We start from the raw sequence: 18,927 nt of genomic DNA on the forward strand, positions 1-18,927 counted from the left end.
ATAATTTTAAAAATATATATTAATTTTCTGAGAAAAATAGCTTATAAAGTTTTAATAAATATTGCTTATTAGCATCATAAAATCCCCTCGCAATTCAAAATAATAATAAAAAAATATTATTAAACACAAATATATTACATTGATTTTCCTGGAGAAAAAAAAATGAAGTTGTTACATTTCAAGACTTCGGTCTCTTTTGACCGCAAAGGAGCCAAGTGTGGAAGAAAACAATCCTCAAATGATTCCTATTATTATGTAATTTCTGATATTTATATTATTTTTGTATCCGGACATGTTTATCTGGTAAAGAGACCGATTTTCGCTTCCTTTTCTGTAATGATGCGACATTAAAATATATTTTCAATTAAATATTTGATACAATATGATCAACGTATAACTTTATATTTTTATTTACTCTCTTTATTACAAATATTTTTGATATCCTTGTTTATTCTTTACAATAAACAAGGATATTCTTTTTACACCTTTTCCCCCTCCAGGCCAGCTGGTGGCGGTAATGCGGTAATGTGTGTCAAGCAGCAGAGCACAGGAACAGCTGCTTACCGAGGCCATGTGGATCTTTGCTGCAGTTTATTCTCAGTTTTATCGCATTTTGAAATTTTATTTATAGCTCTTCATAGCGGCTACATTTTGAACACAGTAACGTATTTAGATACATCCATTACACAGTAAGTAGATATATTACAGAATTAATTTAAAGAGATAAACGATGGCTGCCCCAGCGCAAGGCGAAGACAGCGACGATGGGATGGATGAGTTTATGGAGAAGTTTAAAGCACAGAAATACAAAAATGCGTTTAATGAAAGCAACTGGGAGGAGGTAAGGAAGAACTGTCACGTTATTAGAAGAAAAAAAAAACACTGACAACAGCATGTGACTTCTGGTGGACGCAAACAGATTGCTGAAGATCAATCAGTGTGCTGTAACATTGCATTTGGCTGAAGCAGCTCGTTATTACATATGAATAAATACGTGTTTTATATCTTGCAGGAGTTTAATAAGGTGCCCATGTTCATGAAGACAGCTCCGGAAATCATAGACCCCGAGAAAAACCCCGATCTCGCCTGCATTCAGTCTATAATCCATGATGATGACAGAACACCTGAAGGTTTGTGGCTCTTTATTTTGCTTTGGTTATGATTCTTTATGTAAGCAATGAACCTCCTATAAATGGCAATTGAATACATTTTAATTTAACTTTTTCTTTTTCCTCAGAGCAAGCCAGAGGTTTGAAGGATGAAGGGAATGATTACTTTAAGGAGAAGAATTATAAAAAATCTGTAGTGTCTTACACAGAAGGATTGAAAAAGAACTGTATGGATCTTGAACTCAATGCAATTCTATACACCAACCGTGCAGCTGCACATTTCTATTTAGGTACGTTCAGTATTCCTTCAACCAAACACAATGAGGTCTATGTTAAAGTTAGTCTGCCTTGTAAATGTGCCTGAATAATTTTGTTTTTCCTCTTTGATTTATACAATAAACTATTTCCTCTAGGAAATATGCGGTCAGCTTTAAATGATGCCACAGCTGCAAAGAAACTCAAGCCAGACCACAGTAAAGCCATAATAAGAGGTAAGTTGTGTCTGTAGTTCTTTACTTCACAAAGCAAAGCAAACCAAAATAAACGTAAAAAAAAAAAAAAAAAAAACACAAAGCAAACCAAAAACTAAACTCTTTTAAAATTGCATTATTTTGTGTACAAAAAAATATAATATGTATATTTGTGTAAATTTATGTATGAATTTAGGAGCCCAGTGCTCAATGGAGCTGCGTAATTACGTTGGAGTATTGCAGTGGTGTGATGAAGGTCTCAAGCTGCTTCCCACCGACAAGAAACTACTGGAGCTGAGAGCCACAGCAGATAAACTGAAGGTAGAAATGCCTGACACGACAGGAAGATAATATTTATGGTGACCCATTCTGGATTTAGAGCATTTGGTTTAAGGATTTACATATAAAATTTAGCATGATGTGTAATTCATATTTTTCTATGAAATTATGTTGATGTCAGAATTTTTTATGCGTGTTATTATGAGTGATGATGGCAAATAATTAGTTGATTAAAGGCAGGGTAGGTAGGATTTTTCCCAAAAAAACAAATTCCAAATTTGTTTAAACTTTATTTATATATTAATACATAATTAAAATTTAAGTACTCTGAAAAAGAAAGTATAAAAATCGAGTGTCTGTAGACCTCTCACGACTGTTTTAAAGACAGATCATTATTTCCATTCACTCCACCCCCTCCCTTCTGGGCTCCTTCCAAAGCCACGCCCCCAAAACACATGAACGCGCGACGCCGACCCCTGAGCTGGAAGACGCATTATTTACCTGAGACGAGTGGAGAGGAAGGAGCACAGAGCATGTATTGACATCATGTCAGAATCACATGTAATAAAAAATCTTACTTTATCATTATGAATATAAACAAATAAGATGTATTTTAGTACTCACTATCAAGCTAGCATATCGATATTGGTAAAGTTTAAAATATATTTTGTTTGATTCGCTAACGAGCTAGTTATATTTATAAGGCAAAGCTAAAAACAGGTTGCATTGATACACATTTTCCATTTCCATCAGTTACACTGTGATGAAGATGAATTTCGTGTAAGATTTATAACATATATGGTGTTTTGCATATAAGAGTTTCATTGATGAAAGCATTGTTGACTCTGATGAGGACTACACTCCGGAGACAATTACATCACATTTTGACAATGTCTTTATTACAGATAAACAGAGTAACATACACTCAAACAACACCTTCTCACAACTGCATTGCAGACACAAAATAATAACACACACATACAACACAGTGTGTACGACACACACAGATACAAGATAAAGACATCAGTAAACATAGGTAGAGAATATTAAAACAAAACAAAGGCGGAAAAAACGTGCAGATAAAGTTCACGCTGAACATGGTAAAAGAGTTTAGACAGAGTAAAGCTAGTTCTAAAAAAAGTTCCTAGATGCGGTGTAGGCCTACTAGCTGTTACACATACATTTTGTTATCTAAAGTTAAATTTTGCACAATTCAACACGAGAGCTATCAACTTGAGCTAGGCCTTTTGTTTATTTATCATCTCTACTAGGGCTCGCTAAGTGTAAAACATTGTAGTTATGCAAAGTAATGTTATGTTAGCTATATTAGGCAGCTACGTGTGCTTGTGATACATGCTTCTTGAAAACATAAACAAAACAAAAAGTATAATCAAAATGAAAAAAGAAAGATTACCTGTCCAGCAGAAATAAAGCCATCAAGGAGTCACTTTTCAGCCTCTTGAGGTCCCTCAGTACTCGCCATCGCTGGAAAGCCGCGCCAATATTTACTCGAGTTTTATTTCTTTGTTTATCCGAAAACTTTTTGTTCATTGCCTTTTATAGTACTGTCTTTCTTTTTTTGCCTTGTTTGCCTTCGCTAACTGCATATGCCGGTAATGTGAAATTTGAATGATCTTTCTCTGCCATTATTTTGCTCTTACCTAGGTAACTTCCGTGCCTTGAACTCAAATCAAACGGGTGCGCGCATGTGGGCAGATCCAGTAAAAACAGGGGTGGTAGCCATGGTTGCGAGAGAGAGTGACAGTCGCCCAAGCCAATCATTTGTTTCGTCCCGGATGGAAATAATGAGCTGTGTTTATTGCAGATTAAAAGGTCTAGAGTCACTCGATTTTTATAATCTTTTTTTCAGAGTACTTACATTTTAATTATGTATTGATATATAAAGACAGTTTAAACCAATTTTGAAAAAAGTTTTTTAGAAAAATCCTGCCTAATTTTGGACATTTTATATTCTGCAAATAAATTGTAATGTATAAATTAGAGCTGCACAATTCTGGATAAATTTAGAATCAGAATTTTTTGTGCTCTCTTTAACAAAAGAACGTTATTTACTAGAGGTTCTGACAAAATGTTAATTGCTGCAGTCTATTTAAATAAAGTAATTAATTTGAATACAGTTTTTAAAAATTGGTTTGAATGAATGATTCAATGACTCACTTATATAGACTACACCTATTTCATTACTGGATAAATCAGTGTTTTTTTAAATAATCTCTTGAATGAATGATTCAGTGACAAATGTGTTTTTTAACAGTCACTTGTCACCACCTACTGGTGTAATGATGTAATTAATACAATCTTAATTCAAAGCTTACGGTAAGTCCGTAACTTTTTTTATGTTCAAAATGAACAAAAAACACATAATGAACGAGTACATAATGAATCCATTTTCCAAACCGTGTTTTTTTTTCTTTTCTTAAGTGTTTATATTCTGACTGTTTTAGACCTGTCGAATCGGCACCGCTGCGGAGTAGCCTAGTACCTGCGTAACTCGTCATAGACATAAACAGAGAGAAGTAGCTCCGGTTACATTGTTCTTCCACAATACTCATGCAGTTCTGTTTATTAACCGCTAGAGCACCAAAAGTTGCTGACTGCAGCTTTAAAGCATCAAATGTGATTTTGATCACTACTGTAGTGAACACTATCAGTGTTTATATTCAAAACTTTTATCAAACTTTTATCCCAGTACCTCTATGATAGTTTGAATTATTGTAACATAGAAATAACGATACAGTGTGGTTGAAAAGACTGTTTGTGAAGCTGTTTCATACATGACAACTGCTCTCTCTAGGTCAGTGGTTGCGCCGACACAGATTTGAATGTTCCGTTGGATTCGTACTTGCAGCTCTTATATAAAAATGTTTTTTTATTTTTTTTTGTAGAGAGAAGCTGACAAAGATGCCAGAAAGGCGAAGGTTAAAGCAAAAAAGGAGCAGAATGAGAAGAAAGCATTGTTGGCTGCCATTAAGGTACTGCAGATACTAAGTTTAGTCATACAAAAAAAAAAATCTTAAACTGAATTATGAAAAGGTGAAATATTCAATGACAGTTTTTACTTAGGAGCGTGGCATCAAACTTCTGAAGACCGAGCTGTCTCGACACAGGGGTTCGGACAGTGAGGATGATGATGGCCATGGAGGAGCATCTAGAGCTCTGGCTGATCTGGAGCTTGATGGAATGTGCCCTCAGGAGGCCACAGGAGCTTGTGTTTTTATGGATGAGCAGGGAGTCCTCCACTGGCCAGTGCTGTTCCTCTACCCTGAACACAGCCAGACAGACTTCATATCTGCCTTCTGCGAGAACTCCAGGTTTGTTACAAACTCAAAAAGACATTACATTTGTATCCTTGCTGAGAAAGGGAGGGCTGGACAGGGAAATTGTTTATTCTTTAAATATATTTTATTTTTGTATTTCAGCTTCATGGACCATTTGGCAGTTATGTTTGGTGAAGAGCTTCCTCCTTGGGATACAGAAAGAAAATATCAGCCGCAAAATCTACAGGTCTGTACAAAGTTTCTTCAAACACCACTTTTTGATCCATCATTGTTCTCTTTTGCTTGAGAAATGTCAATTAGATGCAGTACCACAAAGATTTGTTTTTGAACTTTGATCATATCCATCTGTAACCTCACAATCATGTTTTTGTTTTAGCTTTTCTTTGAGGATCCTGAAAAAGGACATCTTTATCAAGTTGATCTTGAAAAGTCACTTCTTAACGTTCTTCAGCACCAAAGGTATTTCAGAGGAATTTCTTCTAAGTAGTTTTATCACTGCTTGAATTAGTCTTTGATGTTTTTTTTTTCTCTGTTTTCTTCTTTCCAGGTGCTTTTTGAAGGCAGGATCGCCTAGTTTCATTGTGTTGGTTTCAGGCTCTCTGTTTTCTAAGCAGTTTTTATCAGGAAAAAAGGTCAGGAGATCGAAATGATTGAAATGTTCTGTTTGGACCTTGAAAGACTTTAAACGCCTTGGTCATAAATCTCAACCTCCTGCTACTAAGGACATTTCTGCTCACCCCACCCCTTTAGAAAACTCTGGAGATGGAGGTAAAAATGTTAAAAAGTGGATTTCCTTTACAGTGATGGCAATGATTCACTTTAAAAGCAATAAAAGCATTTTGAATGGTATGGTATTAGACTGTTGAATAAGAATAAGAAGACTCAGTTATTTCAGATTTTTCTTTACATCATAATTTTCATCAGTTTTTAATACAGATAGAAAACATGACAATGCAGATAGGTTTTATATATTTCAGCATTTAACTCCACATTTTTAATATTGAACATAAAAAAGAAACATAAAAGAAGCTGTTAAAAGTATAGCCCACCCAAAAGTGAAAATTCTGTACTCATTTACCCTCCAAACATGAATGACTTACTTTCTTCTGTGGAATACACATTATATTTTGATGAAAGTTAGGAAACAATACCCATTGACTTTCATTGAAAAGCACTGAGACATTTCTCTTTCATTAGAAAGAAAGTCATACGGTTTTAGAACATCATAAGGGGTGAGTAAATGATGACGGAACTTTTATTTAGTGTGTAGTATTGCTTTAAAACAGTTTCTGGGATGATAAAATAAATTAGAACTGAAGATGTTGGAGCCTTTTAGACAACATTATCATTAACTCATTTAGTTTCTACTATATAATGCAAACCTCATTTACTGAGGATAAAATTTGTGATGAAATTGAGCTGCCATACGGTTCCATTAAACCAGTTGTCACATACAATCCCTGGCATAAAATTATGGAATCATCCCACTTGGAGGATGTTCAATAAAAAAATATATATAAATGATGCGGGGGCTTTTTCCATGTCACGTAGAGGAAAACCGTGTGGAATCACTCAATGTTGTGGAAAAAGTATGGAATTATCAACACTACTTAGTAGTTCCCACTACTTTTCTTAAGCAGGTATTTCAAGCTATCGGTTCTGATTTGTTGTCTATCATCCACAAATGTCTTCACACCGGGACCGTTCCCAACTGTCTCAAACATGCTTCGGTTTTGCCTCGTCTTAAAAAAAACTTATTTGGATTCTTTGGAGTAACTTCCGCCCAATTTCAAATTTACCCTTTATCCCGAAAATTTTAGAAAAAGTGGTTTTGAGTCAACTCTAGTCTTTTTTGAATGATAACAAAATCCATGAGAAATTGCAGTCTGGTTTTAAAAATCGCCATAGCACAGAATCGGCTCTCTTAAGAGTCATGAATGATATAATGCTTACCACCAATACCGGGCAATCTGTGGCTTTGATCTTGATAGATCTTAGCTCTGCATTTGACCTGGTCGATCACAACATTCTCATTTCTCGTCTTGAAGCGTGTATGGGCTTTCGGGGTACAGTGCTACAATGGTTCCGTTCATATTTAACTAATAGGAGTTACTCAGTCTGCATCAGGCAACAGTCTTAGTCTGAAATGAAATGGGGTCTGGCGTTCCTCAAGGCTCTATTCTTGGTCCGGTCCTGTTTCATCTTTATATGCTCCCTTTGGGTTCTATTTTATCTAAATATGGGGTATCTTTTCATCTGTATGCCGATGACACAAATTTACTTGCCTTTGAAGCGTGATGATAAGCTTGCTTTAAAGCCAATATTAAACTGTTTGGATGAACTAAAACTCTGGCTCGCTAGTAATTTCTTGAGTCTTAATGAGAGCAAGACCGAAATGATCTTGTTTGTTTCAAATGATCGCAGTACACATGATTTTGATCTCCAAACGTTGTTACCTTATAGTACCTCTTGTGTTCGGAATCTGGGGGTTTGGTTTGATAACAACCTTAAATTTGATAAAAGATAAGTGCAGTGGTTAAGTCCTGTTTTTACTGTCTTTGTCTTTTAGCCAAGGTTAAGCCCTTCTTGTCTGTAAAGAAGTTTGAGATTGCCATGCATGCTTTTGTAACTTCCCGATTAGACTATTGTAACTCTTTATATATTGGTGCCCCTCAGATATGCATCACACGTTTGCAAGTAGTTCAAAATGCAGCTGCATGGCTTCTCAAAGGGAAGCTTAAATGTGAACACATTACACCAGTTTTGATCTCGCTTCATTGGCTACCGGTTAAATATAGAATTGATTTTAAAGTTTTGTTATTTGTTTTTAAGTCTTTGCAGAACCAGGCTCCACAGTACCTATCTGAACTACTACATCTGCCCATACAGTCAAGATCACTAAGATCGGGGGACTCTAATTTACTATCTGTCCCTAGAACTAGACTTAAAAATCCTGCTTTTGCAGTCATCGGCCCTAAGCTATGGAATAGGTTACCAGCTTACATCATATCTGCCCAAACCTTGTCAATTTTTAAATCAAATTTGAAAACTTAATTATAATATTTTATTTTTTTATGTTTTCTGATTATCTGATTGTCTTCTTGGCTTTGTAAAGCACTTTGGTCAACACCAGTTGTTTTTAAACGTGCTATACAAATAAAATTGTATTGTATTGTAACAAAAAAACAATGTTATTGCTCCTCCTCTAGCTTTTATGACAGCCTGCATTCTTTGAGGTGTGGACTTATCATCCTGGAAATCTCCCCTGGTCCTTTACCCATTGTGCAACCCCATATCATAAGTGAGTTGCGAAATTTGATTGTTTTCTTCAGGCAGTCGTCATTGTGTTTCATTAGAATGGCACGAAACAAAAATTCCAGCATCATCTCCTTGGCCAATGCAGATTTGCGATTCATCACCGAATATCACTTTTATTCAATCATTCAACATGCCATTGATAAAATAAAAATGGTTACACTTTAGATTTGGGTCCAATTCTCAGTATTAACTAACTATTAATTATGACTTTTGCCTCAATAAACTCCTAATTACTAAGCAGTAATTAATAGGTAGTTGTTACGTTTAAGTATTGGGTAGGATTAAGGGATGTAGAATAATGGTAATGCAGAATAAGGCATTAATGTGCTTTATAAGTATTTAGAAATAGCCAATATCCTATTGATATGCATGCTAAAAAACAACTAGTTAATAGTGAGTAACCAAAAACTTTAATTGAATTTGCTTGAGGTATGTTTCCTGAAGCCAGAATGTTACGGTATTGAACAAAACTTTTTTTTGTGTCATATCTGTGATTGCCAGGGGTTGTACAGTGTGTCCAGAAGACTGAGACCAAATGCTTTTAGGATTTTTTTTTTTTTAATATGACATTTTTGTTACAAATGATATAATCAACATAATTTAAATGAAACCATTTTTAATCTTCTTTTGCTTTAAAAACAGCTGTACTCAAGCCAACATGAACCATAAATCTGTGTAAAACTAACTTGATCATGTTATCCAGCATGGTTCGAGAATGTTCCTAAGAGGTGCACATGATCAATTTCACAAATTTGCTTATTTATTAGTGACCCAGAAATAGTGCAGTATTTATTAAATATTTTAATCATGAGGTTTCCTAAAACTTTTTCTTTACTTGTAAATTTAAATGGGGAAAAAAGTCCCAGATTTTGAATGTGGTCTCAAGGTGTGGTCACATTTACCATTGATGCTCAGTGAAATTTTGTGGGCAGAATCCAGTCATTCCAATAGGAATCCATGTGATTGGGAGGTTTGAAAATGTCCTTCTGCTCATGTTCCAAGTTTAACGAATTGAATTTGACCAACAGAAAGCTGCATGGTTTGAAAGTGACTTCTGTGTAAGCTCTGCTTCATAAATCCCAATGCTATTGACAATGGGACAATTGTTTTTTTCATGTGCTTTTTGCTAATGTGATTGCACTTTCAGGCTTCTGAACCCCCATAGTACATTGTTAAAACACTTATTTCTAGTCAAACTGGCTCTTCACGCTTCGTGGCATGTGCTGGAGGAAAGCGTAGCCAAAAGACAACATTCCAACGTGACTTTTTGATCTTTAACACCAGAGTAATACATTTAGGATTTTACAATACATTTCCCTTGTCCATCTCTCAGCTTTAACAGAAGTGAATACCTCTAGTTTGAAATAGTTAGCTGCATTATTGTTAATTACTGTCTTAACATGCACAACTCATGCACATTATCTGGAGTCACCTTCCCAATGCTCCTTTCAAATAGAAATGGACCTGCCCAGTGCAAACTTTTTCCCTTGTGGCTGTACGCTCCTCAGCAACTTTCTAACCACTTCCAACCTTCCTTTCCTGATCAGATCTTTTGAGAGCTCCGTCACCTCATCCGTATGTGCTCGGCATAGTGCTTTTAACTCAGTCTGGACAACGTCTACTCCATATCGCTCTTCCGCCTCCTTTAAACATTCTTCTAATTGGATTATAGTGTGATCTGTGTCTCTCCCGCATTGGGTGAAGCTCACAAGAATAGCCTGTAGCAGGCAGCGAAGGACCATCGTGTTTTGGACTCTAGGGGGTTCCAGTTCAAGCGCTTTCCTGAAACAGTCGATGGCGTTCTGCTCCTCTCCTTTCAGCAGCAGGCAGCGACCCCGCAGGAGCTGTAGTTTAGAGATTGTAGAGCCGAGAGGACACTGCAGAGCTTTAGCTAGACTAACCAGGGCCTGGTTTATCGCCATCTCATCAACCAACAGGCTCTCCTGTAGGGCGTCAACACCCATGTAGTAGTAAACCTGAGAGAAGTGGAGAGATGGATATTATGCTCTTAAACTGCATAGTAACTACAGTATATTAGTAACTACTCTACCGGTCAAAAGTTTGGAATAATTAAGATGTTTTTGAAAGAAGTCTCTTATGCTCACCAAGGCTGAATTTATTTGATGAAAAATTCTGTAAAAAACACAATATTGTGAAATATTGCTACAATTTAAAGTAACTGTTTTCTATTTGAATATATTTTATTATTCCTGTGATGGCAAAGCTGAATTTTCAGCAGCCATTACTAAGACTGGAGTAATGGTTGCTGAAAATTCAATTTTGCCATCCAAGGAATTACATTTAAAGTATATTCAAATAGAACGGATATTTTTAATTGTCACAGGTTCCTTCAGAAATCATTCTAATATTATGATTTGCTGCTCAAGAATAATTTCTTCTTATTATAAATTGATCATAAGTGAAAGTAAAGACATTTATAATGTTACAAAAGATTTGTATTTCAAATGAATGTCTTTCTATTCATCAAAGAATCCTGAAAAAAAAGGTTTGGTTACACTTTATTTTAAGGTGTCCGTGTAACAGTGTAATTATACATTTAAGTACTGTGTAATAATACTTAATGTGCTTACTATAGGGTTAGGGTAAGATTAGGGTTTGGTTTAGGGATATATTAATGTAATACATCATTTATATTTATTACTACAGTAACTACATGTAACATGAGGACACAATAAAATAAATTGTTACCAAAGGTTTTCACAAAAATATTAAGCAGCATTTTCAACATTGATTATAAGAAATGTTTTTTGAGCACCAAATCAGCATATTAAAATGATTTCTGAAGGATCATGTGACACTGAAGACTGGAGTAATGATGCTGAAAATTCAGCTTTATCATCAAATGAATTATAGTATATTCAAATAGAATGGTTATTATAAATTGTGATAATATTTCACAATATTACAGTTTGTACTGTATTTTTCATCAAATACATGCAGCCTTGGTTAGCATAAGAGTTTTCTTTCAAAAACATTTTTAAAAAAATTAAATAATTACTCCAAACTTGTGACCGCTATCTTGTGTTCTCATAACTACCTGACCCATCTCCAAATGAGTCCTCAAACAGGGTCGGACAGCCAAAACACGTTCCAGGTCAGCACGAGCTTCTTTTAGAATCTGACGGTCAGGGATTCCACCTTGGCCACACTTTGCTTTATCAAGTTCCTTTGCATAAGTGGATACACTAAGCTGGAGAAAAAGTAGAAGGGCAAAGAATACATATTTTGAGGTGCATTAAAACTATCAGAGCAATATTAGACAGAGAAAAAAAAAAAAGAGGTAAACACCTGAACACAAATACATCACATACAGAGGCCCCAACAAGTATTTGTACACCTTAGCCTTAAAAAATGCAGAGGTTTGTTTTAGATAATACAATTAATAGTGTTCAAAATTAAGTATTTGGCAGTTTTCTGGTTGTTAATTGTTACAAGCCTCAGTAACGAATTGAATCACTCGTGAAAGGGTCAAATGAGTTTGCAAAAAGGACTGAAATTGTTTGCTATTTAGTTTGAGTTCACTCACACACTGAATCATATGCAGCAGATTCTCACACCATAACAGAATACTTTAGATGACAGAAAACACTGGATGAAGGCAATATTTATCTACGAGTGCTAGACGAGGTAATAGTTACCTAATCAATTGTATGAAACAAAACTTGTAAAGACAATTTATATCAATAGATCCAAAAAAAAATTAAAAAAATGGGGGGACACTTTTTTGGTTGGGGCTTGTGCTACCGATGAAAGGCTAAATGCTCCTGGCGTGAACTTGAGGGAAACTCATCTCATTCACAACAATGACCAATTAAAGGTAGGCAAAAAAGAACCTGGTCCCACTTGTGTCTTCACCTACTAACTTTCAAATAATTTGATACAATGCTCTTATCATGTACATTTATGTTTTTACATTGTACTTATATTTTATATACTTTATATTTAACTACATCTTTAATTACACTGTTGACCCTGTATGTACATAAAAGTAATTAAAGACAGAATATAAAGTGTGTCTAACTTGATTGGTTTTTAGATATGAAATTCACACTTTCTGGGGAAACATTATAACTATAATTTTTAGTCTGCCTTTTAATGTTTAAGTCACAAAATGGGTGTTTCTTTGTCTTTGCAGAAGCATTTGTTTTTGTAGATTATCTTGGGGTGTGATTCAAGGAGAGGTTATAAAAAAACAAAAACAAATACACAGCCGATTCAACGTATTCAATGTTTGTGAGCGGTACTTTTATAGGCACATGTAAATACAAAGAAATATATTTGACAATTGTAATGAATTGTTGGTTGGGGGGAGGTAATATTTATCTTACCTTGGCACGTGTACAGTACGCCTGCCAGTTGAGTTCTGCATCAGGCAGGACACTCAGTGCCATGTTACAGATACCTATGGCCATCTCCAGTTTGCCTGACAGGAAGAACACGTCCGTTAGCCTGTTGAGTATGAATGCATCCTCTGTGGCGAGCTTAATGGCCTGTGAAAATCAGCAGTGAGAACAAATCTAATCATTTAGAGCCTTTACACTGCATTATTACTCACATAGTCAAAGTAATATAAGCTTTTCAGTTTATCAGCTTATGTAACCAAACAAGCCTAAACTCATCTTTCTAACACCTGTGTCAAGAAACAACAAAGTTACACGTCATGGGACATGTTGTGGATACAGAGAAAATGTGTGCAAATAACCTCAAGACTGAAATAATGATTAGCTTGACTACAATAAACATTCTAAATTTTTCCTAGGCTGACACCCTTACCGATCCATAACATGTCAAAGGGTCAGATCCAGAGAATCCACAGTCATGGACTGACATTGGCACAGTGGAGAACTCCTCCGTCCGCTCCAGCATGAGACCAACATAACACCAGGCCATGGCTAGAGAGTAAAGAGAGATATAAAGACATTGTCTTAATGATTCCTTAACATCTGAGATCTGCTCAGGACGCTGATATGAAGTCATAAAAAGCCAAGCGTGACGTGGCAACATAAAACTAGAAAGGCTGGTCTGTGAAACCTCTTACTTCTCCTTTTATGTAATGTGGAAAATGGATTGGGCCAATGGGGCCAGTGCCCGGTTGTCAGGGCCCTCAAGGTGAGAGTGAAGTAAATGCAAAAATGTCATAGACGGACAAAAAGCACTTGAACGTGTGCCAGTGAGTACTGTCAATGTGAAATAGACAAAAAACGGGGAATTTTCTCTGTTCTTGGCCCCTCCATGCCTCCTGAACACCTTATTGCAGTTTTAATTCACTTATGGCCATAGTTCAACTAAATTCAAGTTAGGGAACAAATTAGTACAACATTACCATGATTTATCTAAAACAAGGGAACTAATTGATCAAATGTAGTCATTCGTCACAAGTCGTGGAAATGAATTAATAATTCATGGCCACAATATCAATTTTTTTCTGCATGCCATTTGCAAAATACTTATGATGTGTTTGTTTTCATAGTTGCATTATTGCAACTTTATAAATCACATTTGTAACTTCATATCTAATATTTGCAAATGCATTATCTGGACATTACATCTCACAACTCTGAGGAGGACCATAATCTGTACCTGATTAATGGTATCATCAGTGTAACCAATAAATCCAATCTTCATGTATAATGCATGAAAATTACCTTTGAGATGTGTGTTGTCAGATTGTAGAGTCTCTGTGAGAAACTTGAGGCCCTTGTTAAAATAGGTCAGTCTTGTTAGGTCAATGTCTTTTGAATCCCTCACAATTCCATCTAACCTATTAAAACAAACAAACAAAGGTTGAGATCAGCCTATTAATGTTTAAGTTCATGATAAGGAATGTCTAAGCTGACTCAAATGCTTAGATGTGCAGTCAGATGTTGGATGGTGTGTTAAAAATGAAGATAAACAGGTAGGTGTCGGAAAATACTTATGTAAATACCTTATGTAAATTGTTGCCATTTTGAAATACCAACTTCTTTTTTCCTCTATTGGGATCTGTAAGAAATAAAACAACAGAACAATGTTACACTCTAAAACACTCAATAACTGTGTTCATTCCCGCACTGATTTCTCACAGGTGTTTTTACTGTATTTTGAACTGTGCATTGTATTGTGTTTTGTGTTGGGTTAACATTGCCCTGGCAGAACATTACCAGTACCTTTTCCAATTTTTCTATAGATTTCTTTTTCTAAAGTGATATGGCTAAATATATAAAGTGATATGAAATATTTCTTGGCTCAATGAAATGACAAATATTTGTCTATCTATATCTAACAATTCTTTCAAAAATACATTAAAAATGCAATTTACATACAATCGCTTGTACACCTCTCTTGTATGATGAGTAAGTTTTTAATTTGTAAATCAAAATTCATTGGGATATTTTTGGGAGGGGCATTAATTAAAAATGTCATAACTAATCATAAGAAACAGCATAAGAAAAAGCCTACTAAAAATGCCTCATTTAACCCTCATGACTGTTTGTCAAAGTCAGAAAGTCTCTTAAAATATCAGATGGGGCCAATTTTTTGCCAAGTATAGTTATAAAATATCATGTGGTGGGACTCCCCAAAAACTCAATGATATGTACACTGTAAAAAATGACTGCTGTGATTATTTATCACAACTTAAAATTCAACATTAGAATAAGAAATAATGTGTTGTTTCAACTTAAAGAAGTATGTGTTTCATGCTTGACTTAAAATATTAAGTTTAGTTAACTTTGTTGGATAACAAATTGGATATTTAAGTTATCTCAACATTTTTTACATTTAATAATTCATTTTTTTTTTAATATAAAATATTGACTCTCCTGCATATTTACGACTCCCTTAAACTGTAATGTGCTCACCAGTTCCTCTCCGTAATCGAGTGCACGGTTGTATAACATAAGCGCAGCTGTCAGTCTCTCCCGTAAATCTTCGTCCCTCTCCAGCTCCACGTCATGAGGATGTATATATGCCTGTTCAGCCAAGCATCGTGCCACCCTGAGCCTGCAGTCTGCCTGGTTCTCCCCCATCTCTTGCCCCATGAGGGCAGCCACACGCTCCATGCACTCCCCCTCTTCCAGCTCTCGACCCAGGCGTTCATATACGTAACCCAGGTTGGCCCAGGCGTTGAGGTTTTCTGGATCCTCTTGGCAGATGCTGTGAAAGGCCTCTTCTGCCGTCTCCAGTTCGTCCATATGAAAGGCCAGCAGGCCCAGAATATTGCGCACAGCATACTGTAGTCGTCCCGTCTCAGCTTCGAGCTCAGCCCTGAGGCTCTCACACTTGAGCTGGGTGTCTCGGTGCCGAAGTGTGGCTGGTCCATTGGGTTCACCATTCAGATTCAGATCCAAATGAAAGTGGCCAGGGATGTAGGCCATCCCCTCAATCAGAGACTCAATGTCCTCTTCTGTGCTGTCCTCCATTGTCTCCCACACACGTACTGACGATGCCTGGCTAAGACAGACTTGGCAACTTATTAGTGGGACAGGAAATACAGGTTTAAAGAGGAGGAGAAATGAGACATGAGTAAGGAAAGTTGTGGAACATGTGATTTCTTGCTTCCTGTAACAGGTTTCTCCGCCCCAACATTGCAGTTTTTACATTAACTGTGGGCGTTTGCTTCAGTATTGTGTAAAGAATGAGTCCTGCTTTCTGAATTTGAGTGACACACCATGGTGTCATGTCATGTAGGACTGTCTTTTACCATGAATCAGCAAAACATGGTGCCAGAAAGAACACCATGTAAAACACATGAAATGTAAAACAGTCCTCTGCGTGTACGATAACAAAAGGCAAAAGTGTGTGCAAAAGCTATTGTTAATTCACAACTTCCTGGTCTGTGTTTGAGTGAACAACTTGAGGGTGAGTAAATGATGACAGAATTTTCATTTTTGGTGAACTATCCCTTTAATGTCTAAAGACTACAGGTTTAAGGTCCAACAACAATGATAATAATTTACTCACCCTTCTGTTGTTCTAAACGTGTAGGCCTATGCCTTTCTTTCTTTCTTTCTTCTTTGAACATAAAAAAAGAAGTTCAGCAGAATGGCTGAGCTGCTCTTTTCAATATGTTATTATAAAATATTATAACTTATAAATACACCATTATCAATAAATACTTCAAAGTCTGATGGGACAATCTTTATTTAATGACAAACATAAACTGTGTATCAAGTTATTGATATACTTTCAATTAAAGATGTATTTATTAATATGTCACCTTGGGTAAACTATGCCTTTTAAAAGCATTTATATATCTTCTTAAATATTACAGTTATACAAAACTTATCTTGATCTTTTCAAGCAACACAATTCTACATAAAAGTCAGTTCATTATTTTCATTAGGTGCAATTTCCATTATGGCCACTAGAATGAATCCTTTCACTAAATATAAAGTACATGCATGCAAAGAGACAGCAGTACACAGGAATCTTTTGTGTCATTCAAATAATCAAGACATGAAGTGGCACACTGGGGTGGGGGGGGGGGGGGGGGGGATTCAGTGTTGCTCATCATCACAGTGAAAAATATCTTCAAAGTCACTACACACAATCAAAGTGATAGCCTAAGTATATTAGGAATGTATATGCATATAGATCTTATTTTTTATATTTCCTATAAACTATCTGGCTGGCAATAGGTCGATCTCATGAGTAGGCCTAGCCTACTGTACCTCAAAGTGCAGTCAATTCTATATATTAAGCTGACATTTTAAAGTACATGGATGAACAGTGACATTTTAATGGTTACCTCAGACTGGAAATATGGGTCTGTTGTGTGTGTGAGGTTATTCTCCTCACGTTCCTGTTCTGTTTTCGTCCCTAATGACTATAACAGAGGGGAGATCCTCATCGTGCAGCCAGCAGATGTTTAATGATGTCATCTTGACCAAGCTCCTGGCCCTAAGAGAACATTAGTATGACACAAGACAGAGTAAGGACTCATACTTCTTGTCTATAAATCTGTAGGCCTATTTTCTTTCTATATGCAACTACAAAACAAACCAGGAATATCAGCCATGTGGTAATATGCGGTTAAAGACCACAACTTTTTTCACTGGAATGGAAATACAGTGTCAACTCACCATTTACTGTGCTGACTTACGGTTGGCAAGATTACGAATAGGATTTTAGTGGAAACATTGTATGTCAGTCTGAGGTGTGTTTAGCAGACAGTGCTTGATATTCAACAGGTCCAGTCTGAACAGAATCTCGTCAAAATAATCATTCTGCGTATAGCATATATTATCTAATGTAGAGCTAGCCTACTTGGCACAAGTTTTTGTGTTCCCATTTGCTCAAATAGCAAAAGAAAAACCACAATACGTGTTTTCACAACTTTCAAAAAGAGAGGGGAAAAGAGAGATTGATAACGGTAGTCAGAAGAGAAAAAGATTTAAATTTTACCCTCACCCCGCAGCCGTTGTATATTAAAAACACCCTCACAGCAGCGTTAAGGCCCTTTCACACCGGATGCGTAACGAAAAAGCGAAACGAAAAAGCGAATAGTTCGTGTGCGAATAGTTCGCATCAAAACCATTCACATCAGCCGCGACGCGAATTTGCGACGTCTGTGACGTTCAGAGAGCTTCAACATTCCAAAACTTTCGCGCGAATCGCGCCGACAGCTGAGAAAACATGGACACTTCATCATCATCATCATCATCATCCAGTCATAGTCATAGCATCCAGTGAAGACGAGCTTTTCATTTTATTTAAAAGACAGAAAAGAAGGTTTTGGGTGCACCCAATCTTACAGAACAGAGAGTCTGAAGGGGAGTATGCTAATGTGCACAGGTTTTTTTGCGTCTTCAACTAAACACAGTGCGTTTTGTAATGTCACTACACATTACATGTAACACACGAAGTAAGTTAAAAATCATTCGACTAGAAACTGTAGATATCACAGAAAGAATGTATAGTATACTAAAAGCAGCCCTAAATAGTCTCACTACATTTTGTTACGTGTTCAAAGTAAACACGGTCTCTGTCTCTATCTTTGACGATAATAGTGTTCGCTTTCTATCCCAAATGTAGTTTGGCCTGCTAGCCTACACAGCACAGGACTATACAACGACTAAAACTATCACACAACATACTCACAGTCAAGATAACCGAGTTGGTTGGCAATGCTACGCCACACATTGTCTTTCAAATTGTTGTCCTTGTAGTGTGTGATTGGCTGAAGCCTATTCTGTCGCCGCAAAAGTAAAAAAAAAATCGACATCGAAGCGAAAAAAATAAAAGTCGTTTTTTCGCCGCAGCACATTCGCGTTCGGTGTGGAAGCGCTCATTACACAAACAGCTGATCAAAAAATAAACCCATCGCGCGAATTATTCGTGCGTCAAAATCGCGTCCAATGTGAAAGGGCCTTTAGGATTTACGATGCTGATGACCGTTAAAACGTGTCATCACAGTCTGTGAAAAGAGTCCATTCCCAGATAGTAGAATTT

At 36.3% G+C, this 18,927-nt stretch overlaps 2 protein-coding genes across 3 annotated transcripts; one reads left to right on the forward strand and one right to left on the reverse strand.

Annotated features, from left to right (window-relative positions):
* The first annotated feature begins 524 nt into the window (after positions 1-524).
* Positions 525-8,333, forward strand: ttc4 (tetratricopeptide repeat domain 4). The gene is made up of 10 exons (XM_084128569.1): positions 525-841; positions 1,013-1,130; positions 1,238-1,399; positions 1,523-1,600; positions 1,776-1,900; positions 4,765-4,851; positions 4,943-5,190; positions 5,299-5,383; positions 5,534-5,616; positions 5,705-8,333. The coding sequence occupies exons 1-10, from the start codon at positions 731-733 to the stop codon at positions 5,805-5,807; spliced, it is 1,200 nt and encodes a 399-aa protein (XP_083984695.1). The 5' UTR covers positions 525-730; the 3' UTR covers positions 5,808-8,333.
* A 627-nt stretch (positions 8,334-8,960) lies between these two features.
* On the reverse strand, positions 8,961-18,722 carry ttc22 (tetratricopeptide repeat domain 22). 2 transcript variants are annotated; one of them, XM_084128568.1, is made up of 9 exons: positions 18,577-18,722; positions 17,225-17,376; positions 15,336-15,923; positions 14,423-14,478; positions 14,142-14,257; positions 13,270-13,388; positions 12,825-12,986; positions 11,534-11,686; positions 8,961-10,451 (listed from the first exon to the last, which is right to left on the reverse strand). In XM_084128568.1, the coding sequence occupies exons 3-9, from the start codon at positions 15,894-15,896 to the stop codon at positions 9,924-9,926; spliced, it is 1,695 nt and encodes a 564-aa protein (XP_083984694.1). In that variant the 5' UTR covers positions 15,897-15,923; positions 17,225-17,376; positions 18,577-18,722; the 3' UTR covers positions 8,961-9,923. The 2 variants fall into 2 exon arrangements, with proteins under 2 accessions (XP_083984694.1, XP_083984693.1); XM_084128567.1 differs by having other exon boundaries at positions 15,336-15,945.
* Positions 18,723-18,927: the final 205 nt, after the last annotated feature.

The sequence above is a fragment of the Abramis brama genome (assembly GCF_963993115.1).
Source record: "Abramis brama genome assembly, chromosome: 11".
Classification (NCBI taxonomy): domain Eukaryota; kingdom Metazoa; phylum Chordata; class Actinopteri; order Cypriniformes; family Leuciscidae; genus Abramis; species Abramis brama.

What these genes read in the sequence shown, in the direction of transcription:
- ttc22 (XM_084128568.1), bottom strand. Translation starts at nt 15,896, where the DNA reads ATGGAGGACAGCACAGAAGAGGACATTGAGTCTCTGATTGAGGGGATG. An exon ending in TGACAACACACATCTCAAAG is followed by an intron (nt 13,389 to 14,141) that starts GTAATTTTCATG and finishes TTTACTCTCTAG; the next exon opens with CCATGGCCTGGTGTTATGTT. An exon ending in CTTTGACATGTTATGGATCG is followed by an intron (nt 12,987 to 13,269) that starts GTAAGGGTGTCA and finishes TGATTTTCACAG; the next exon opens with GCCATTAAGCTCGCCACAGA.
- ttc4 (XM_084128569.1), top strand. Translation starts at nt 731, where the DNA reads ATGGCTGCCCCAGCGCAAGGCGAAGACAGCGACGATGGGATGGATGAG. An exon ending in TGATGACAGAACACCTGAAG is followed by an intron (nt 1,131 to 1,237) that starts GTTTGTGGCTCT and finishes CTTTTTCCTCAG; the next exon opens with AGCAAGCCAGAGGTTTGAAG. An exon ending in GCCTTCTGCGAGAACTCCAG is followed by an intron (nt 5,191 to 5,298) that starts GTTTGTTACAAA and finishes TTTGTATTTCAG; the next exon opens with CTTCATGGACCATTTGGCAG.